This window comes from Pan paniscus, chromosome 2 (assembly GCF_029289425.2).
Source record: "Pan paniscus chromosome 2, NHGRI_mPanPan1-v2.0_pri, whole genome shotgun sequence".
Taxonomy (NCBI): Eukaryota; Metazoa; Chordata; class Mammalia; order Primates; family Hominidae; genus Pan; species Pan paniscus.
The window spans coordinates 64,109,710-64,134,281 of NC_085926.1; the positions used below are offsets into that span (position 1 = coordinate 64,109,710).

The window sequence follows — 24,572 nt, forward strand, 5'->3', positions numbered from 1 at the left end:
TAAGTGAGAAGCAACTTGTAAAGCACCCAGGAAAATATCTGACACATGTAAGAGTTTTCTAAATATTTACATTCCTATTCTTAAATCACTATGTTTTTTTAAAAAAAAAAATCACAACCTGAAATTATCTTATTTATTTGTTTTCTAATTATTTGTCTTTACTCTTCACATAACTACAGTGCAGTAGAAACCTTAAGTCTCTTGTTTATTGTTTTGTCCCCAGCGCCCAGAACACTGCCTGACACATAGTAGGTATAAAATAAATATCCTTAAATAGGTGAATGAGTGAACAGAAAAAGCCCAATGGCCATTTCCTTTTCACCCAATTTTCTAGCATGCTCTCTGATTCATTCCTTGGACTCTCATGGGGAAAATCAAGTGGAATGCTGCCAAGAAGCCCACAGCCAAACCATTAGAGACAGGTACTAACAAGGTTCCAACTGGCACAGAGGCCAAATCAAGGAGCCTCTGCTGACCTGTTGATCCCCTAAGAGAGATGTGTAGAATATTCTTAGTGGGAAGACTCCCTTTGCACTCTGAGAAGCCTACAGAAAATTCCCCAAGGACTCATTCCTCCCAGGTCTGAGGACTGTGAGGTTGCAGGAGATCTCAGGCACCAAGGAAGGTGGGTGGCAGAGCTCAGTACTTCAGCAGATAATCCCAAAGCCTGCTTGGGGTATTAGAGAATTCGGAATCAAGAGGCTCCATCTGGGGCCCTGAATAACTTCATCAGGCTCCACAGAGCCAGAAAACTCCACTGGGACGAACTTGTATCTTTATAACAATCCCACAGCAGAAGGCCTGGGAAACAGAAAGGTTCCCATATTGGCAGAATTCAAAATTCCCTTATGAAAACCTTTTGAGAAGGCTGAGAAGGACTCTAGGATTGCTACAAACCCTATGCTTAATCCGCCTTCTCCATCTCCACGTAAGTTCCCTCTTTCCCGGAAGCCAAACGTTCCTTCTGCTCCTCTTTGAGCTGACTCAGGGCAGTAGTAATCAGTTAGTCACATACTACTATTTCACAAGAAAGATGGGAAGGAAACAACTGACTTATTGAGCAACTTCTATATGCAGACAGAGGGCCAGGAGCATTATAAGCACTCTCTCATCCATGGCCAGATCAGCCCTGTGATCTCCAGGTCTAATAGTACCAGCTCCAAAGTCAGGTTGTCTGAGATTATATCTGTCTCTGCTACTCATTAGCTGTGTGATCTTGGGCAAGTTATTTAACTCCTCTGAGCCTTGCTTTACTCACCCTACAGTGAAGACAGGAAGAGTAATTACTAAATAAGGTCAGTTGAGTATTAAATGAGACAATGCATGCAAAGTGTTTAAAAGGATGGTGGGTCCATAGCAAGTGTTCAATGAGAGTTTAATTACTTTTCCATCATCATTGTCATCTTCATCAAGAGGAAACTGAGGGTCCCAGAGATTTAACAACTTTACTGTGATCAGAAAGTGGTGGAGTAGTAGAGAGATTTGCCTGATTCCGGAAGCAAGGCTCTTCCCACTGGACCATGCTGTTTCCTCCTCATGCCATGGCTCCCACTGGGCTCCCGAGATTCGGATTGGGACATAAATGGTGCCTGGGTTTGGATACACAGTGGGCTTCTGCCAGACCCACTGCTCCTCCCACCCTGCTCCAGACCCAGAGACTTGGAGCTGGTGGAGCTGCCTCAGGTTTGCTAAATGCAGCCGTTGGCAAGATGTCACCCTCTCTGGCCTTTTGCAACCTAAGCAAACTCTGAAGCAATTGGGATGTTCAGGGGAATCTGCTTAGAATACAAATCTTTAAGAGCAGCCGAGGGAACAGAAATAATTGATATGGAATAACCCTTTATGTCGAAAATAATGCCACAGGCTTTTATCTCTTCAGTGTGATGCGACCTGAACATTTCTGGTTCTACAGAGGACCCCTGTCATTGGCCTATCTCTTAACAGATGTTTGCTGGGTGCTGGCCATGTGTCAGGCACTATGCTAGGTGCTGGGAGGATTCCTAAACAACAAAGCATGCAAGATTCCTGCCCTCCTGGGCCTTAAAGGAAAGTAGGGAAGCCAAACATTAAATAAATAATTATACCAATAAGTATCTAATTACAAGTTTTATAAGTGTTAATAACAAAAATTGCAGGGTTTGCTACAAAGCATGTAACTGAGGACCTAATCTTGTATTAGGGGCCAGCCAAAGTAGTTCTTTGAGGAGATACATTTAATCTGACACCTGATGGATGAGTAATAGTCACTGAAATAAAAGCCAAATAAAGAATTTTATACACTCCCAAAAGAGATATTTTACAGCTTTATAGGGCTCAAATCCAACTAATTCACCCCTGTCTCTGGGTAGTACTGGATGTTCTATTTTACCACTTATGAGACAATGCTTTGGAAAGCCAAAAACTAGGCAATCATACTTGGTATCTACCCTTCATCCTTCCTGTGACAGTTTGAAGTGAAAGTTGAGTGTTCTGGATGATGAATCTAATTGCAACTTATTCTGTGCTAAAACATAGTTATGGTCAAGGTAAAATTACTAACCTTTGGGGATATTCATATTTGAGAAGCTTCCATGAACACTTGGGAGCATCCAAAACATCAATGAAAAAGACATCCACTCAGGAGAAAAAATCTGATGGCCTCTTCAGAGTTTCATGGAGCAGCAAGGACGAGAACTAATATAAAATCCACATGCATCCAATGAAAGCTATCCACCCACAAGACATACCAGTTATGACCTTCCTGGAGAGTGGTGTAGCATCATGAATCTAAAACCTTAGAGAAGCTTACACATGACCACTACACCTCCAGAAATTATGCTTATGGAAAGGAGCAGGCACATGTATAAAATGCATAAGGTTAGCTGCTGCTGTCTTGTAATATAGAGGAAAGCTGCCAATAAATGCAAGTGGTCAAAACTAAACCCTCAGCTCCGTGGTGCTCAATGATGGTATCTTGGCATTTGAGATGGGTCCATTCTCCTTTGCGTAGGATCATCTGGTACTTTTTGGGATGCTTAGCATCTCAAGGCCCCATGCATAGGCTAGTGGAGTCCCCTAGTCATTTAGACAGTAATTGCCCTCTCCCAAACATACATTTCCAAATGCCCTCTAGAGGTAGTGGTACCACTCCAGGTTAGAACCTACCAATAGAAAACTATTGAACCATTACAAAGGATAATCCAGATCGAAATATACTGATGCAGAAAAATGTTCACAATATAAGGCCTAGAAAAGACAGCTCAAGATAAGTGGAGAGCGTCATCACATTTTTGTCCAAATCAAAGCAGAAATATACTCCTACACACATAGAAACTTGAATATACAGGCTGATATGGTTTGGCTGTGTCCCCACCCAAATCTCATCTTGAATTCCCATGTGCTGTGGGAGGTACCCAGTGGGAGGTAATTAAATCATTCGGGCAGGTCTTTCCCATGATGGCCTTGTGAGAGTAAGTCTCATGAGATCTGATGGTTACTATAAGGAGGAGTTTTCCTGCAAAAGCTCTCTTTGCTTGCTGCCATCCATGTAAGACATGACTTGCTCCTCCTTGCCTTCTGCCATCATTGTGAGACTTCCCCAGCCATGTGGAACTGTAAGTCCAGTTAAATCTCTTTCTTTTGTAAATTGTCCAGTCTTGGGTATGTCTTTATCAGTAGTGTGAAAACAGACTAACACACAGGCAAAAAGGTTGAAACACAATTTTCCTTGGTTGGTGGAATTGTGAGTGATTTTTATTTGCTTTCCTGGATGTCTCACATTTTTTCTTTTCTTTTTTAATGAACAAGTCTCCCTTTTATAAAAGAGGAAAAAGTTATTTTTGGTTTAGAGAACAAAAAAGGTGACCCTCCACGGCCAGCTGGTCATGCAGCTCCAATTCTCATTTTGATTTAGTGAAGATGGCATGATCTGCCTCAGGGATCTGCTCAAGCAGCATGGGATCCCCACTTTTTCACTCTGCTGAATACTCGACCATATTACAAGGCAGCAACTGTTCTAAGCTGGAACTAGAGCATGGTAGGTGCTCAATAAATGTTTGCTAAATTGAGTCATCCTTTTTTGTCTTGAGTGGGCCAGAATTCTGCTGAGATGTCCTCCAGTTTTTAACATCACTTTCACCCAGTGGTCCTCCTATTCCCCAGGAACATTGGGTAACGTCTGGAGACATATTTGGTTACCTCAAATGGGAAGTGCTTTTGGTATCCAGTGGGTAGAGGCCAAGGATGCTGCTAAGCATCCTACACAATGCAGAGGACAGACACCACAGAAAAGAATTATCCTGTCCAAAATGTCAATAGTGCTGAGGCTGAGAAATCCTCTTCATCATTTGCCCTTCTTATAGCTTGTTAATTATTTTCTAAGTTCCTATTTTAATATTATCTACTATAAATGTATCATCCTAGCACCTCAAAGAGATAGGGTATACACTATTCACTGTTTGAGTTTGAAATGAAATTGAAGCCTTAAGAATGTCTTCAGACCAGGCGTGGTGGCCTATCCTGTAATCTCAGCACTTTGGGAGCATTGCTTGAGGTCAGGAGTTCAAGACCAGCCTGGGCAACATAGTGAGACCCTCTTCTGTACAAAAAATACAAAAATTAGCTGGGTGTGGCAGCATGTGCCTGCAGTCCTAACTACTTAGGACTGAGACAAAAGGATTCCCTTGAGCCCAGGAGTTCAAGGTTGCAGTGAGCTATGATCGTACCACTGCCCTCCAGCCTGGGTGGCAGCAAAACCCTGTCTCTTAAAAAAATAAAAATAAACAAAAAATTAAAAAAGACTTCAGATGATCAACTAGGGGCATATTACAGCCCTCTGTTCTGCTACCATTAAACCCCTTATTTGGAGTGAGCAGAGGCAAAGGATCTGAACAACTTCTCTGATCAGTTTTCAATTCAGTCATTAGAGATCACAAGATAAATGCCTTTCCTTTCTGGCATCATCTGTTATATTTATTATTTTCCCACTATTTTTAAAAGGCTGGGTTTTACAGCTAGTGCATTTTTAGGAAATTAAATGCGCGTATTCAAGAACACTTCCCTAAAAGGGAGGGGACTTTCGTTTACATTATATTCAATTGAAGGCATTTCTCAGGAGAAATAAAATAATAAAGAGTATCACCTGAAGGTATATTACCAACCTACGACCTGGGAGTGAAATGAAAGGTTTCTAACAAAAATGAAAGTACATTACTCTCAACCCTAACTAGTCTTTAATATTTTTGCCTCCAGGACAAGGCATTTTTACACTCACTATAATTTCTCTTGATAGAAAAATAGACTTTCTCAGACAGCTAATATGATATTAAACATCAGAATTTTTATTAGTGAACGGTATTTAGGAACTCAATTTTTTCTTACAGCATACTATACAGCTTTCTAAAAAAAAAAAAACCTTTAAATTCATAAACAGTGCTATACGTAATAGACTTTAAAAAATCTTCCAATTTAAAAATTTGAAGCCCATTTCTTACATGCAATATGACCCCTTCAAACACCATTAATATAGACGCATATTTTATTAGGCGCTATAGAATTCTTAAAATAACTTGAGAAGATTGTCTCTCTCTGCAGAGCTATTTCCTTTTCTAACCATCTGTGTCATAAAGATTTGAGTAAGTGTAGGAAATAGGGAAAACCATCCAAAGAACAACAGAATTATTAGAGATAGGACTACCCTTCCATTTGACATAATTCAAACCACTTGTTCAACGGCACTAATGACTTTCTTTCAAAACAAATCGAAGAAATTTCAGATTTATGCTTCCCAAAGACATTCATTTTGGATGAGTCAAGGGACCTCCAAAAATACCATTAGCACTTGCTTTTGAAATCATAAATTTAATCAAAACCCTAGCTTCTGCAATTGTCTTTTTTCTTGGGTCAATATGAGTAGAACGTTTTCTCTGAATCTGCATTTCAGGGAATGACGTTTAATCGTCTTAGAGAAAACTCTATTTAAGCAGGAAACTGACAAAAGCTTAACTTTGGAAAATTCAGAGCCCAATTTAGCAAGAAGCAACATCCTTCAGGTACACAAAAGAAAGATGGGCTGCTTAAAGCAGAAGTTGTTGGAAATAAGGTTAGCAAGAAAATGAAACAAGCTCACTGGTGTATCTAGGTATGAAAACACACTGTTCAAGTACTGGTGGTAGAATGGCAATGTCAAACAAAGTTATGCGGTCAGCCACTACCTCTCTGAGTGTCTAAACAAACTCAATCAAACACTCTTATTCTTCTTAAACTAATTATTTAATAATAAAATCTTTACTAAAACAGAAGATATAACCTCAATTCACAGACTAGGAGAAAGCACTCATTTCTTCCTGTTAATAACCCAACAGAGAATTGCCTTCAATTCTCATGGAGATTATTTTCTGGGAGTGTTTCTATTCTAAGACATTTTCTCCCCTGTAGTGAGAATTAGAACAGAGATCACAAAACGGAAGTGCCTGTAGGTTTCAGGAAGGTAACACAAAAGAATAAAAAGGACTTTACGTAGAGACTCGGATGATTCGGTATAATCAAGTTTTGTTTTGTCTAAAAGGAATGGCCATCACTCAACTCCAACCAATTATATCCTTACAGGAATGAGATTCCAGATCTCCAAAATTTCAAGACATAAATATAAACTTTTACATGAAAAAATCTCTAATTTTGAAGTATTAGTAGCTAATTAAATTTTAAAACAATACCTTGCTGGCTAAACAAATCCTACCGTGTCCCTGATTTCATCTGCCAATTTGCAACTTCAAAATTAGAAGAAAATGAGCAATGGCTAATCAATGAGTTTATATTAGTATCACTACTCTTAAGTTATAGGTGAATTCTTGGGTTCTTCTTTATTATAAATAATTTTCTCTATCCAGTCTGTCATTGATGGGCATTTAGGTTCATGCCATGTCTTTACTATTATGAATAGTGCTGCAATGAACATACATGTGCATGTGTCTTTACAATAGAATGATTTATATTCCTTTGGGTATATAACCAGTAATGGGATTGCTGGGTCAAATGGTATTAATATTTTTAGGTCTTTGAGGAATTGTCACACTGTCTTCCAGAATGGCCAAACTCATTTATGCTCCCACCAACAATGTATAAGCGTTCCTTTAAGTATCTGTTCATGACCTTTGCCCACTTTTTAATGGGGTTGTTTGGTTTTTCCTGTAAATTTGTTTCAGTTCCTTATAGAGTCTACATATTAGACTCATACACACAATAGAATACTATGCAGCCATAAAAAAGTACAAGATCATATCCTTTGGAGGAACGTGCGTAGAGTTGGAGGCCATTACCCTTAGCAAACTAATGGAGAAACAAAACCAAATACTGCATGTTCTCATGCAGTGGGAGCTAAATGATGAGAACACATGGACACATAGTGGGGAACAACACACATTGGGCCCTATCAGAGAGTGAAGGCTGGGAGGAGGGAGAGGGTCAGGAAAAATAACTAATGGGTACTAGGCTTAATATCTGGGTGATGAAATAATCTGTACAACAAACTCCCATGACACCAGTCTACCTGTGTGACAAACTTGCACATGTACCCATGAACTGAAAATAAAGTTAAAAAAAAAAGTTAAAAAAAAAAAAGAATTTTCCCTAAAAGCATTATCACACCTAAAGTTTCCAAGTTAAAATTTCAAGGGCTGATGATTTCAAGGTGGCTCACGCCTGTAATCCCAGCACTTTGGGAGGCCAACATGGACGGATCACGAGGTCAGGAGATCGAGACCATCCTGGCTATCATGGTGAAACCCCATCTCTACTAAAAATACAAAAAAATTAGCCGGGGGTGGTGGCGGGTGCCTGTAGTCCCAGCTACTCGGGAGGCTAAGGAAGGAGAATGGCGTGAACCCGGGAGGCAGAGCTTGCAGTGAGCCAAGATCGCGCCACTGCACTCCAGCCTGGGCGACAGAGCAAGACTCTATCTCAAATAAATAAATAAATAAATAAATAAATAAATAAATAAAACAAAAAAAATTTCAAGGGCTGTTTAAACTTTAAAACGTTTTTGTCGGACATAGAGAAGATGTCCTGAGAAAGAAATTTTATGTGTCAGAGGAAGTCAACAGTGGTCAAACACTTCAGATTCTGGCACTTCAGATTCTCACAGGAAACACCATGAAAATACCCAGCTTATGAAAGAGCTTCTTAAACAACAGGGGGCTGGTGGAGGAGAAAATTTTAAGTACCAAGAAATACAAGAGGCTGTATTTTACTGAGAAAAATGTGGTACACCTCTGAGATGTTTCTAGACAATCCTGGTAACAGTTAGTAATGACAATACAGAATGAATTAGCAATGGATCACTCCTGGCTCAATTTCATTTCCCTTCCTCATTTTCCACTGGGGCCCCTGGCATCTTCAACATATTTAGCCCTACCACTTCTCTGAATCAGCAAAGTCTACTCTTCCTACAGAACTGGAATGAGGAAGGACCAGTAAGGCAAAGTGAAACACCCAAACCACCAGCATGCTCCCATCCAGAATGGTACCTGTTCAGGCTTCAGACCCGGTGGGACCCAGGCATACTCTTCCAAAGCACAGCCTGAGTCATCGTCTGAGGTCGAGTTCCTCTGAAAGTCAAACATGAGTTTGCTGATGGTCTTCTCCATCTCCAGCGGCATCACTGTCACCATGTGCTCCTCCTGGGGACACTTGCAGTGCAGGCAGATCTTCCTGCAGGCAGTAAAGGTAGAAGGTGAGAAAGAAGAAAAAACCTTTTTTTTTTTTCAAGAGCCTGCCAGTCACTAGCCCCTGGATCCCAAACCATGAACACATTCCTTGGCAATGGGCATCAGGCAAAGGCATCGCGAGCAGTGTTCCAGAACATGACTGTCTTTGCAGAGGGCGTGGTACACGCATGTGAAAACAGCATGAAAGGTCAGAGGCCACCAGGTAAGCATGCTAAGGGTGTTTACATGTGGACCCCAGCCTTCTCTTCTAAATCAATACCCCAAGAGGAATGGTAATATAGTTTTTATTTTACTAAGTAGACCACTGGATATGGCCCATGACCACAATTTCCTTGACTGCAATAGCAATTAAATATACATAATACATATGTTGACCAGAAGTGTTACTTGTAGATTTAACAAATACTAACAACATACTGCTTTTATAAAAGGTTCCTAAGCCCTGGAAAATGGAGAAAATGGTTTTAAAAATGCTGGTAAAATGTTCTTTAAGAAGAAGAGCAAACATACATATTTTTTCTCATGAAACGTATCTGGCCCTAAGATCTCATAGGAAAGACAATTTCACCTCCATTAAAGATCCCTGTAGGTTTGGAATTCTAATTAGAAACCCAAATTTTCCCTATGTTGGTGGGGTTTTTTATATACAAGAAGACCATGCATGTGAATTATTTCAAAAGGTAGCAGCCAAAGATAAAAATCTCCCAAACTGAACATTTCTCTTTTAAGGTTACCATCTGTTCTCTTATCCATAGCTACAGAAATGATGAAGCAATAAATATGTTGATGTCAGCAACACAAAAGCATTTCTAGCTTCCACCAATAAAATAAAAAGAGAGAAAAAAAGAATAGAGGAGGAAAATTTTAAGGAAATAAGTTATTCCATGTTCACTCTTTTTAAAATTATTAGTTTCCATAGCACCTTATAAAGGTGATAAAAGAGCCCAGAATTTTAATCCCCAGATGTGCCTGAACGTTCTGATAACAGCTTTGTGAAGATATAATGTACAAACCATAAAACTCACCATTTCAAAGTGTACAATTCATGGACTCTTAATACATTCAGAATTGTGAATCATCACTATCTAATTTTCATCCCCTCCCCAAAAGAAACCCCAGGAGCATTGGCAGTTATTTCCCATATCCCTCTGCCCCCAGGCTCTGACAACCACTAATCTATTTTCTGTCTCTATGGTTTTGCCTATTTTGGACATTTCATATAAATGCAATCATATAATATGTGGTTCTTTTGAAGTTGGCTTCTTTCACACAGAATGACTTTTCAAGGTTAATCCAAGTTATAGCATGTATCAATCCTTCATCCCCTTTTATTGTTGAATAATATGCCATTGTATAGATATACCACATTTTCATTGATCAGTTGTGGACATTTGGACTATTTTCACCTATGGCTTTTATGAATAATGATGCTCTGATTACTTATGTATAATTTTTTGTGTGGATATTTGTTTTGTTTTGTTTTTTGAGACAGGTTCTCATTGTTTCCCAGGATGGAGTGCAGTGATGCAATCACGGCTCACTGCAGCCTTGACCTCCTGGGCTCAAGCGATCCTCCTGTCTTAGCCTCCCAAGTAGCTGGGACCACACAGGGGCATGCCACCACGCCTGGCTTTTTTTTTTTTTGTCTCGCTCTGTTGCCCAGGCTGGAGTGCAGTGGCGCCATCTCAGCCCACTGCAACCTCTGGCTGCCCAGGTTCAAGCAATTCTCCTGCCTCGGCCTCCTGAGTAGCTGGGACTACAGGCATGCACCACCACGCCCAGCTAATTTGTGTATTTTTAGTAGAGACAGGGTTTCACCATGTTGGCCAGGCTGGTCTTGAACTCCTGACCTCATGATCCACCCGCATCAGCCTCCCAAAGTGCTGGGATTACAGGCATGAGCCACTGCCCTCGGTCGGATAGATGTTTTTAATTTTTTTTTTTTTTTTGAGATGGAGTCTTGCTCTGTTGCCCAGACTGGAGTGCAGTGGCACGATCTCGGCTCACTGCAAGCTCCACCTCCTGGGTTCATGCCATTCTCATGCCTCAGCCTCCCGAGTAGCTGGGACTACAGGTGCCTGCCACCATGCCTAGCTAATTTTTTATATTTTTAGTAGAGACCGGGTTTCACCATATTAGCCAGGATGGTCTTGATCTCCTGACCTCGTGATCCGTCTGCCTCGGCCTCCCAAAGTGCTAGGATAACAGGCGTGAGCCACCACGCCTGGCCAAAGTTTCTAATTCTTTTGGGTATATTCCTAGAAATGAAATTGCTAGGTCATGTGGCAACTTCAGATTTAACATTTTGAGGAACTCCTAAATTGTTTTCCAAAATATCTGTACCTTTGTACATTCCCACCACTGATGAATGAGTGTTCCATTTTCTCCATATTCTTGTCACATTTGTTATTGTCTGTCTTCTTTTATTGTAGCTACTATAGTGGGTATAAAACAGTATTTAATTGTGGTTTTGATTTGCATTTCCCTAATGGCTAATGATGTTGAATATCTTTTTATGTGCTCATTATGTATCTTCTTAGAATAGAGACATGTCTATACAAATCCTTAGTCCATTTTTTTTCATTGGGTTGTGTTCTAATTGTTGAGTTATAAGCGTTCTTCACATATTTTCTGGATATAAGTCCTTTATCAGATATGTGATAGGAACATTTTTTCTTCCATTTTGTGGACTGTCTTTTCACTTTCTTGATGACATCTGTTGAGCACAAAAGTTTTTAATTTTGATGAAGTCTAATTTTGTTGTTGTTGTTGTTGCTTTTGTTTTTTTAATCATTTCTAAGAAGCCATTGCATAACTCATGGTCATAAAGATGTATTCTTACATTTTAATTTAAGAGATGTATGGCTTTGGCTCTTACATTTAGGTCTATGGTCCATTTTGAGTTAATTTTTGTATATGGCACTAAGTAGGAGTCCACCTTCATTCTCATGTGGCTATCCAGTTCTTTCAGCACTATTTATTGAAAAGAATAATCTTTCCCATTGAATTGTCTTGGAACCCTTGTCAAAAAATCAACTGGCCATAGCTGTAAGAGTTTATTCTGGACACTCAGTTCTATTCCAGTGGTCTGTATGTCCATCCTTGTGCCAGTACCACACTGTCTGGATGACTGCAGTTCTACGGTAAGTTTTAAAATCATGAAGTATATATGAGTCATGCAATTTTTGTTCTTCTCTTAAAAAACTGTTTTGGCTCTTCTTCATTCCTTGCATTTGCATTCATAAAATATGAATTTGAGGATTAGTTTGTCAATTTGTGCAAAAAAAAGCCAACTAGAGTTTTGATAGAGACACACTGACTTTGTAGATTAATTTATTAATCTGTAGAGTATTGCCATTTTAATGATATTAAGTCTGCCAATCCATGAACACAGGCTACCTTTCCATTTACTTCAATCTAATTTCTTTCAATGATATTTTGTGGTTTTTAGGCACAAGGCTTGCACTTCTTTTAAGTTTATTCTTAAGTATTTTATTCTTTTTGATGCTACTGTAATTAGAATTGTTCTCAATTTCACTTTCAGATAGTTATCGTATAGAAACATAAATGATATTTACATTGATGTTAAATCATACAATCTTGCTAAAATCATTTATTAGTTGTATTAGTTTAGGTACTTGTGTGCATGTGTGTGTGTGTGTGTGTGTGTGTGTGTGTGTGTATTCTTTAGAATTTTCTATATATAAGACCATATCATGTGCAAATAGAGAGTTTTACTTTTTCCTTTTTAATGTGATGTCTTTTATTTCTTTATCATATCTTATTGCCCTGGTTAGAACCTCCAGTACAATGTTCAACAGAAGTAGCAAGGGTGGACATCTTTGTCGTGTTCTTGATCTTAAGGGAAAGCACCAGTCTTTCAGCATTAAGTATTATGTTAGCCATGAGTTATTTGTACATGCTCTTTATCAGGTAGAGGAAGTTCTTTTCTATGCTAGTTTGTTGTTTTTACCACAAAAGGGTGTTGGAATTTGTCAAATGCATTTTCTGCATCTATCAAGATGATTAGTTATTTTATGTCTTTATTCTATTAATGTGTTGTGACTAAATTTCGACATAAAAATGTACTTGAAGAAACAAAATCAGTTTAGTCTAACCAAACTGATTTTGGCTTGTCAGGTTCCCCCACTTTCTGCTTCTCATCAGATCAGAAATGTACACCAGACGGAATGCACACCTTGGATCTCGTTTGCATCTCCAACTCAAAGAAGTTCCATCCAAACCCTGGTTGTTGCTTTTAAAAATAGTCAGAGCTCATTTGAATAGTAACTCTTTAATTAATCAGCTACTGCACAATGGTCAGGTCTGTTGGGAAGCAGTCAGTTTATTTCTCCAAGAAATTTTTATGCCAGTTTATGACTTAAGGAAAAACAAGTTTCAGTGTGTTTAAGTAAGTTGACTAAGCTCCTTGGTGACTAATGCTTTTTACTAGAAAGTCATACTTGAACATCAAAATGTAGAAAACTTTTACGAAATTCAGTCCCAAAATATCCACCAATTAAACTCATTTATTCACATACTAATTATGCAGGGAAGAGCACACTAATGCCGGATGGACATGATTTAACAAACTGAGGCTCCAGGAGAAGGAATAAAGATAACAAGAAAACAGAGGAGGAGTGCAGAATCAGATCCAGAATGAGCATCGACAAGTAGAAGGATAAACAGAAAAGAGAGGATGGGGAGGGCTGAGGCCCTATGTGGTCGTTCAACAAAGAACTCGAGGTGGATGGATCACTTGAGGCCAGGAGTTGGAGACCAGCCTGGCCAAATGGTGAAACCATGTCTCCACTAAAAATACAAAAAAAAAAAAAAAACAAACAAAAAAAACATCAGCTGGGTATGGTGGCGGGCACCTGTAGTCCCAGCTACTCAGGACGTGGAGGCACGAGAACCGCTTGAACCCAGGAGGTGGAGGTTGCAGTGAGCCCAGATCGCATCACTACACTCCAGCCTGGGTGACAGAGCGAGATGCTGTCTCAACACACACACACACACACACACACACACACACACACACACACACACGCACACTCTCTCTCTCTCTCTAAAACAAAAACAAAACAACAACAACAACAACAAAAACCCAAATAACTATCAAGCACTTACCATGTACCAAGGCCTGCTCTAGGTACTTGGGTACCCAACCAAGACAAAGATCCCTGCCCTCTTGGCCTACGTTCTCAGAGCGGAGAAACATACAATACACATAAGAAGCCATTCAATCACAAAGTATGTTAAAGGCAGCAAGTGCTACTGAAAACCAGAAAGAAGCAGGATATGGGAGGTCAGGATGGGGAGGGGACATACACCGAGCCATATGCCTGGCATTTGAGTTGCTTTATACCTTACATACATGATCCTAGACTCTTCCATCAGTCCTCCAGGAAAAGAAATATTATCTCCACTTCCCACAGAAGAAAACAAAGGCCCAGAGTGGTTAAGTGGCTTCTAAGCAGTTAAGCAACTGAACTATTCAGAGCAGTTGATCAACCCTAAATAGTGAGCAGAACACGGACTCAAAGTAGGCTCTAACTGACCACTGAAGCAAAAAGTTACTTATAGAAAATCTATCTGATTCCAACCACAGAATAACCTTTTACTTCTGAACAACAACAACAACAACAACAATAACAACAAAAAACCTCACACACACGCAAAAGCAAAACCAAGGAGAGGGGAAGAAAAGGAAAAAAACAAAACAAAACCCTAAATAGTAACTCAAAGCCACAAGGACCTTATCTGTTTTCCATGCTAGCTGCCTGCCTTCCACTTCTCATTTATAATTAACTGGCACTCCCGTGGCAAGACATTTTTCTTTGTAAAGAATTTTCAACCTTTGAATGATTCCATGACAACCTTTGGTAATGGTTAATTTAATAACCTCCATGTATAAATTGGGAACCCAAGGCCCAGACCCTCAGAAGGGGGCAGAGGGTCAGAAGTGATGCTAAGAGGATTTCTCTTCATTCCTGCATCTCTCCCCCTTTGGCAAAATGCACACAGCAACACCCAACAGCTCTCTTTCAACACACTGATTAAAGCTTTTAACCTGAATGAAACATATTCGGAAGTGTGTGGGGAAATATATGATTTGCCTTTTTTTTTAAATAGACATTTATGAAAATAGAACCTGCTAGTAAAGCAGGATTTCGTTAAAAAAAAAAAAAAACATACAAAGGGTGCATTGGTTTCATTCTGTCAGAGTTGACATTCTACCTGCACATAATTGGGTTTGTGAATGACAGGTTTCTGAGGAATAAGCCATGATTCAGAGAGGGGAGATTCTGCATTCTCCTCTACCCCAAAACAACCTCTGCAAATCCTCTACCCCAAAGATGCAGCATTAAATCATGGCTTCCATATCTCAGAAGCCATAATCGGCCCTTTCATGGCATACACAGTATTGTCAGGCGGAGACCCTCTCTTTAACTATCTCCAAGTAGCTTGGTCATCTGCACCAGTGGCCGTTATCATTTGGAAAATGACTAACAATCTATACCAATTAACTTGCCTGCCATTACATGAAAGGATTCATCATGAGTAGACTGGGGACAGGGTTGGTGGCAGGAATACTTATCCTTGAGATTTTGACAGGTTATTTACAACACCGAACCCTGAACCACAAGGTCTTGTTTTATGTGAGAAGTGATAGGATGAAGGCAAAAAAGGGATCTTCCTTTAGAACATGATTTTTGACAAGTTCAAGTAGCAATTTGTAGAAATTGAGATTCGAATGGGATTGCAAACATCATTAAGCCTGTTTTTTACTTTTCTGTTTCTTTTATTCCCCCCCTTTCTTAGTAAGAGGAAAATACATTTTGTAAAAGAACTCATAAGTGGCAACTCAAAATAGAAAACAGGGCTGCCCAAGTTGATGTGGAGAAGAAGACTATGAGCCCAACTTCTCCTAAGCTCAACCTTCTCCCCAAACTCCAGGCACATTCATGGCCTTGAAGTTCTCAAGGTTCCAAAGCCACAAGGCTAAAAACCACCATATTTCCTAGACTCCACGAAGTCATTTCTAGCATATGCCAAAATATGAAGTAGGTGCTTGGTAATTTGCTAGATGGAAAGAAGAAAAAATATAGAGGCTATTAACGGCTTTTAAGAAATAAATAATTCCTAATCATGAAACTCTTAGATAAATAATAATTCTAGTTGTGAGAAACTGTATATCTGCTTGCCAAGACATTACATGGAGATGCATGGGGAATAGTAGGATGTCCCAGTGACTCTAATTGGATAGGTCTGAGGCAGGCTCAGGAATGTGCATTTTCACCAGTGTGCCTGGTGATTGTGATGCAGCTGGTCCTCCAAGCACAGCTCGAGGCCACTCTTCTGTAGTAGCCTTCTAGTTAGAAAGGAGTGCTGTAGAGTGTGGTTTAAAAACAGGTGTGGGTTTTACCAGTATACTCGATGGTCTCAGCAACTCTGGGCAATGTACATTTTCAAACTGTCCCAAAGAATCTATGCCAGCCCTTCCTTGCCACCATGTCTTAACCTCTTGCATCACTAGGCCCTCCTGCCACTCAGCTGGGTATCCAGTGGGGTGTGAAAAGGCACTGGTGAAAGGCAAGACTACATCAGACATGAGAATAGTGTCTCTTGTTGCCAGCCCTGCCATCTGTCTTGACTTCCACCTCCCCTGTGGTGTGGGCTCCTCTGTCCCAAGTCCATGGCTAGATCAGGTTCAGGCCACTTTCATGCACAGGGACAAGGGGCAGACTGCTTAAAGAGTGGTTCAGCCCCAGTACAAACCAAGTGACTGACAGGGAATGCACAACATAGGATTCAACATGGCTACGCCCAAGGCAGGCAAGGCCAGAGGTGGGAAAACACACTTTTGTTAAAAACAAGGGCTAAAATAACCCAAAGCTCTCCATTGCTTTTTGCTAAATAACAGATGTATCCTAGGTATTTAAATTCTTCCATGACTCTAGCTCACTAAAGGCAAAAGAACACATTTTTCTGAGACAGGGTCTGCTCTTGTCACCCAGGCTGGAGGGCAGTGGTGTGATCATGGCTCACTGCAGCCTCGACCTCCTGGGCTCAAGCAATCCTCCCATCTCAGCCTCCTGAGAAGCTGGGACTAAAGGCACATGCCACAATGCCCAGCTAATTTTTGTATTTGTTGTAGATATGAGGTTTCACCATGTTACCCAGGCTGGTCTCCAACTCCTGGGCTCAAGCAATCCTCCTGCCTCAGCCTTCCAAAGTGCTGGGATTACAGGCATGAGTCACTGTGCCCAGCTCTCTTTTCATTCTTAATAAGAAAAAAAAGAGGAAAACATTTTCCTCCTTACTATACTTATTATAAAGTTATTACTTCCTTATCCTTAAAAAGCAATATACAACTAATGTAGAAAAAATCAGAAACTACAGATAAGAAGTAAGAGTAAAAAATTTTCAAAACACTCACAATCCCAAAGATAATCACCATTAAACAGAAACAGCTGCTGGTCCTCTTTTCCCTTAGTGTTAAGAAACTGGAGACCAGACTTCATTCTACGTGTTCCTCATCAGCCAGAGCCAGGGGATAAGACTCTGGCCGGTAACGACAAGACATGAGCCAGAGCCACCCACACATGCACACACAACACTCTCAGCAAATAGATGTGCATTATTCAATCCAGATAAGCGGGTCTGTTCTGAACTGGTGCCCTGTAGCAGGATCAAGAATCCACTTACGTAATGTAAAAGATACCTCCAACGTGGGAATTACATATAACATATACTTACGGGTATCACAGAGTTAAAAGTTAGGTCCCTTCGATAAAAAAAAAATCTGACAACCAGATTTCACTAGCTATCAACTTGCAATTTTCTGTGCAAGTGGAGAGAGATGGGGCATGGATAATTTAAAACCACTAAGACTTGGCTTTGAATTGTGTCTTTGTACGCTAGTCATATAACCTCCAATGCTGCGATAACATACATCACTTCAAACCATATAATAGATCTCTGGGAAAGGCTGACGCAGGAGGAGCTGGGCAGCGACCTGACTTACTCCATCTGCTCTGTAGCCCATTTTCCCTGAGTTTCCAACGAAAGCATCAACTCTTCACATGCACGCACGACACCAGCCTAAAATGAACCAAACATTCTTTTCAAGAGTACTGCCCTTTAGTAACACCTCCGTCAGGTTTTAGGAGGGAATTAGGTGTCTGGGTAAAGAGAGCTTTTTCTAGACTGCACGCTGCCTAGAAAAGGTAAGCAAATGAAAGGACAGTGGCTGTTGTTAGCAAGAAAGGCATTCCCCGGTTGTGTTTCACTGAGTCTGTAAGAACTGGAAGCAAGGTCTGCCTGCCCTAAGATATTGCTGAGATAATCCTGCCTTGAACAGGTCAGAGTTGTTAAAATTGAGCTATCACAAAAAACACAAGCAACCCTCCTCAAGAATTTTATGGATCATGTGACCCCCACACAGGGCTTCAGCTCCTACCTTATACATCCCTCACAAAAGGGGTAAGCGGAGAGTCAGAACGCCAGAAAGGAAGGAAGAAAATATATTCGTAGAGGCTGGCCTGACATCAAATGGGAATGTTCCAAGAGGTAAAAATCTGCTCCAAAAGATCAAGGCCTCCAGGTGGCAGGTGTGACCTCCAGGCTCTGACTCCTGTTGCTCTAGCTCAACCTGTGCTTTGACTGAGAATGGCAGGTGAGGGGTGAACAGAGCAGCTATGTTCTACTGTTAACACAACTGCTCATATTCGTGAAGGTTTATAATATTCAATAATTTTCACTTAATTTATCTCATTTCTCTCTCAGCAGTCCTATAAAGTTGGCATTTTTATCCATTTCACGGATATAAAAATTTAGCTGATAAACTCATAAGTGACTTGACTGAAGTTAAGGACCTACGTCATCTGACTCTAAAACCAGTGCTTTCTCCTACCTTGTTTTAGGTACAGTGTCAAAATATTCCTTCTCTTATTACATCCATATCCATCCATCTACCTGTCCATCCATCCACCCATCTATCCATCCATTCATATCCGTACATACATCCATATCTATCCATCCATCCACCCGTCTATCTATTCATTCATATCCATACATACATCCCATAAATACATCCATATCTATCCATCCATCCACCTGTCTATCCATTCATTCATATCCTTAAATACATACATATCTATCCATCCATCCACCCATCTATTCATTCATATCTATCCATACATACATATCTATCCACCTATCCATCCATCTATCCATCCATTCACATCCATACATACATCCCATAAAAACATCCATATCTATCCATCCATTCACTCATCTATCCATTCATTCATACCCATAAATACAGCCATATCTATCCACCTATCCACCCATCTATCCATCCATTCATATCCATACATACATCCATATTTATCTATCCATCCACCCATCTATCCATTCATTTATATCTGTACATACATCCATATCTACCCATCCATCCATCCACCCATCTATCCATTCATTCATATCCATAAATACATCCATATCTATCCAACCGTCTACCCATCCATTCATATCCATACATACAACTATATCTATCCATCTATCCATCCATTCATATCTGTAAATACATCCACATCTATCCATCCATCCACCCATCTATCCATCCATTCATATCCATACATACATCCATATCTATCCATCCAGCCAACCAACCTACCAACCAACCAACTGCCCACCCACTCACCCACCAACATTGACTGAGCAGCTACTGTGTGTTAGGCACTGCACTAAGATGCTGGGCACACAACAGTCATTAAGACAGACAACATGCCTGCCTTCGTGGAGCTTGAACCAAGTGAGGAAGACAGTCAACAGTTAAGTAAATAAACAGATACACCTGCCATTTACAGATTGTGATAAGTGTTATGACAGAAATAGGGAAATCAGAAAGAGAGGAACTGAGGATGGGTGAGGACGGGCCTCCCACTGAAGTGACATTTGAGTTGTGATGAGAAGACTATGAGGCAGATATGAGAAAAATCAGAGTACGAGTTTTCCAGGCAGAGAAGAAGTGAGCACACAGGTCCTGAGGTGGGGAAGAACACTGTGTGAGTCATTCTCAGAAAGTGATATTGTGGCCTCCCTCCTCCTCCACCACTGTCTAGATTAATGACAGTGACCAAACTGGCTGGGCCACTGCCTGTCCCAAAGCCCAAGCACAGATGTGAAATTCAGGGGACGGTGCCATTTTAGTGGGTGTAGAAAACTTCGCATCCTCCCTAACCCGTTTCTCCTTGGAATTTCTATATCCCTCTGTCTTGATACCCAGACGTCAGCATATCCTGTTATTTGCAGCCTTACTGGCTCCTTAACTCCCTGCCCCTAGCCACAATACTTTGTTTTTCCCCTTTTTTGGCAAACACTCAGTCTGAATGAGGGACCCAGGCATGAACCTTGACACTTGCCATGTCTGGGAGCAAGATTTCTATCTCTGTGAGAAAGGAAAAATGGTTTCCTAATAAACACAGAAGCTCAAAGGCGGAGACTGTGACGGGGCCAGCTGGGTATGAGGCTGGTGTGTGCTGAGTGCCAAGACCACACTGCCTGGTCCTATCCAACTCCCTCCCTTCCGGCTGGGCTCCAGCGGCTCTGGCCATCTGCACCAAGAAGTGCTTCTCTCTCCCAGGGGTTGCTGAAGTTGGTACAGGGTACTTTTCAGGGGCAGTTGTTTCCTCTTTTTAATATGCCAATTCATGCTTCAATGAAGAGTTATATGCAGTGCCCTACTTTAGACTAATTTATCTTGTAACTTTTGAGCAGTGGAAATTCCTTCCCTTTTAAAAATAAGCCTCCTGTGTGACTTTGATTGGAAACATATAATTTAAAGATCTCTTACTGTATTTTGATTTGCAAAAATGATGCCTCGGTCATTGAGGGGCAGTATCTTAGATTGGTTTTCCCCAGAATCAGACTCTTGGAAGGTATCTGAATCTTGTGGGAGAAGATCCCAAAAAGGCCTGACAGGGAACAGAAGAATGAAAGTGGGGAAGGGTAGGATGCCAATAGAGTGTAAGTTAACGAACAGGTAGCAGCTTTGAGCAACCAGAACTCATTTCAGCTGAGGACCTCTGGGAGACAGTACAGAACATTCCTCAGATACATTCCCCTTGAGAGTCAAGGAAGTAGGGGTACTTATCAACCAATTCTCAACAGCCATTGGTTGAAGACCACTCCTTGGTGCTCTTTGCCCTCTCCCACAGGCAAGACAAGCAGGCTCAAGCAACAAGGTAGAGTTTCTACAGAAGCAGGAACCATGAGTTCAAAAGGCGGAACAGAGGCAATGCCGAAATACTTGTGGCAGTCAACTTCATTTATTAAACAACAATTCACTGAAAATTTACTATGTACCATGCATTGTGGTAGGTGTTGCAAGGAGTTAAAAAAATAAAAAGGAGTTTCTATCTGACACAGTGATATAGCCAAAAATAGCTAGACCATAAATTTCAAAGTGGAGAGTTCTTGTGAAAAAGATATTTAAAAGAATGTTCTTGTTCTGAAGAGAAAGATGCTGAAATATATACAGATAAGGGATGATGTTTGCAATTTATTCTCACATGGTTCAACAAAAATGATATGTGTATATGCCTGTGTGTGTGGAAAGAGAGAGGAATAGAGGGAGAGAATAAGCAGCACAAATGTGGCAAAATGTTAACAGAAAAATCTAGAAGGGTGTTTGGGAGTTTGTTATACTATTCTTGTAACTTTGATCTAACCCTGCAATTTTACAAAATAAAAAGTTTTAAAACAAAGAAAGTGGTTGGTACTGCGACTCTTTTGTTAGGTCATCATTAATGTGTCAGCCACTGTGCTACAGAAGGTTCCTGGTTAACAACAAATCAGGGAAGGCCTCCTTGAGGAAGCTGGACCCAAAGGTTACTGAGTAGGAGAGGTTTCTAGGAAAAAAGATAATGAAAGAGTAGTCCTAACAGGTGAATAAAGTCATGGCAGGGGGAGAGAACATGCTGTCACTGAGATGTTGACAGGAGTCTAGGATGGTAACAAGATGGCAGCTGGGAAGGAGTTTTGGCTTTATTTTAAAAGCGTTCACAAGCCAGTGAGGAATCTGCCTACCAAGCACATAGAGAGCTAATTCAACTTCGTGATGAGTAGACGGAGTGAGCCCTCAAAGGAGAAGAGCTTGGCCACTGATGGTGTCTCCATGGCAACACTACTACCTGCATCCCCACATCACTGTATCCCTGTGCAAGGCTGTGGGGTATCTAGAAAAGCTCCGATTTCCTCAGCTGCCTGTCAGACCTGCTGTTCTGCAAAGAATAAACCACGGTAGATAGAGTTGGTTACTCCTTCTAGATATATTTCTCCACTTCACTTTGTCTACATGCCACCTGTGATTTTATGGCATGCACACTTTTGCTTCATTGGACATTTATCAGAGCAAGTTCTAAGAGCCCCTCCTTTACAGATAAATCCTCTGGGGGACCAGTTTCTGAGGAAATGAATGAAAACTGAATTCTAACACACCTCATCTCCAAACTTCAAGGCAAGGATCAGAAGACTCCACAAAACACCTCTTTGTTTGCTTTTCTCTTCCATGCCACCTGCTGAAGTACTTGTTTATTCTCTACCTTCTTTGTGGACGAGGTTGGCTGAACTTATACAGACAAGATCTGAGGCATAAAATATTCCCTAACTACTTAAAGGCAGTATACCACAGTGGGTTAGGATCTTAGATTCTGTGGTTACCATAACTTGGGCTCAAATCCTAACTTCACTGAGTTGCCACTAGGATTTAACAACTTAATATATACAACATTCTTGGTATAATGAAACTTGACGATGTGCCAGTGTGCTAGGTCCTACCCTATGTCTAGGGATACAAAGTCAAACAAACAAACAAACAAACAAAAGTAGTTAGGGTTCTTGTTCTCTAGAAGTCAACCTAGACCCTACTAATCTATTTCCAGCTAGGATGGAAAGAGATCAATGGAAAACAGACGGGTGGTGAACAATTCATTTTGATAAATCTTAGCAAATCCTTAGTGTACACTTAAAGGTGTGCTGGACTGAGCAAGGTAATTTCATTATTATCCCTACCAAAGGATTATGTATCCTTGACCAAGTTTTTAATTCTTCAAGGTCATACTAATGACTGTTTTTTGTTCTTTTTTTTTTTTTTGAGATGGAGTTTTTCTTTTGTTGCCCAAGCTGGAGTGCAATGGCGCAATCTCGGCTCACTGCAACCTCCGCTTCCCAGGTTCAAGCAATTCTCCTGCCTCAGCCTTCCACCATCTAGCTGAGATTACAGGCATGTGCCACCATGCCCAGCTAATTTTTTGTATTTCATAGAGACGGGGTTTCACCATGTTGGCCCGGCTGGTCTCGAACTCCTGACCTCAGGTAATCCACCCGCCTTGGCCTCCCAAAGTGTTGGGATTAAAGGGGTGAGCCACCGCGCCCGGCCATGACTTTCTTTTCATACCAAGATGCAATAAGGCAGACAGATTAGACAGTAAATTAATGACCTGTTGGATGAATCAAGGACTTTAGAGTTACCAAGCCCTTTCATTTCATGTAGCTTTTGAATTCCCAATAATCTCTACAAGGTTAGTCAGAAGAGCAGGGGTTCTTTATAGATGAAGAAAGTGAAGTTCAGAGAAGCCAAGTACTGTGGTTACTACTGAATGCTGGAGGTATCTGGAACTCCAAGTTTACTCATTTTCCCCTGAGCCCAGGGGCATAAGGTCAGTTTGGCTTCATTTTGGGGGTGTGATTTCTCCAATTTTTTTCAGGAAACATTTTCTGAGTATGTGCCAAGCTCTGTGTCAAACGCTTTCCATGCTTTTCTTAGTTAATCCTCAAACCACACTATGAGAAGAAAATTATTGTTATCCTTCTCATTTTACAGATAGGACAACCAAGGCTCAACGAGTTTGTGGAACTTACCCAAAGCCCTTCACCAAACACCTGAATACCTTTTGGCAGCCCCTCCAGACTGGCTGCACTGGTCCCTTAATCCATGTAAAACAAGATGTGCTTTTTCCCCTGTTCACATAGAGGCCCCCAAATCACTGGCAAGTCATAGGAAATTCTTAAGTGGCTGCTTATTAATAACATTTTCAGTTTATATTAGGCCGCCTTTCATCCAGGGGAACTGGGCCAGCTCCATGCACAGAGAACCACAGAAATTCAGCCATCTCTGGTATGGACGTGAGCCAGCTGGCAGCGGAATCCCTCAGGGGCTTGGCTTGTGGGGATTCTGGCAATGGTCACACCCTTCAAAACTTGACAGGGGCCCTTTAATATCTGTGCTGAAGTGCTGGAGGCAAAAACTTCCCAGAAATCCACGTTGCTCAGCAAAGGAGGCCAGAGGCTCCGGACGACCCCAGTGGACTTGCGAAACAAGAGAATCGAGCGATTGGAGGTTTACCAGACACCAATGCTGGATGTAAAGCCCCTCAATTCAGATTGAGTTAGACACAACAGGGAAAGACATTATTTTCAGGGGAGACCTGGCTTTAGTCAAGTCCAAAGAAAGAAACAAAACAAACAAAATTCTCAGGGTTTTCTACAGGAGGGACAGGCAGCAAAAGTGAGATGCTGATTTCCCTGATTTGAGCTGGATCTATGGAAAGGTTTTTGTGGTTTTGTTCTGAGCTACAACTCGCTTCCTCATTCTTACAGCAGTGAAAGGAAGGAGGGAAGTACACAGAAAGAAAATATCATTTCCTGGTTTCATGATTTTTTGGAAAGAAGCCCTTGATGAATTGGATTCACATGTCTACAGGAGTAAGGTTTTGAAAATATTAAAAAATTTGTTTTACTCCGATTTGACAAGGTGCTGGCTGAAGGATGTACCCCTCCTCCATCCCAGCCCCCGCACTG

At 40.9% G+C, this 24,572-nt stretch overlaps 1 protein-coding gene across 2 annotated transcripts in view; it reads right to left on the bottom strand.

Moving 5' to 3' along the window:
• Nucleotides 1-24,572, bottom strand: part of PRICKLE2 (prickle planar cell polarity protein 2) — a 355,242-nt gene that overhangs the window by 96,321 nt on the left and 234,349 nt on the right. For both annotated transcript variants that reach the window (XM_034956835.3, XM_008963993.4), the window contains one exon: nt 8,502-8,685. In XM_034956835.3, the coding sequence (XP_034812726.2) occupies nt 8,502-8,685 (184 nt within the window). The remainder of the gene's footprint in view (nt 1-8,501; nt 8,686-24,572) is intronic.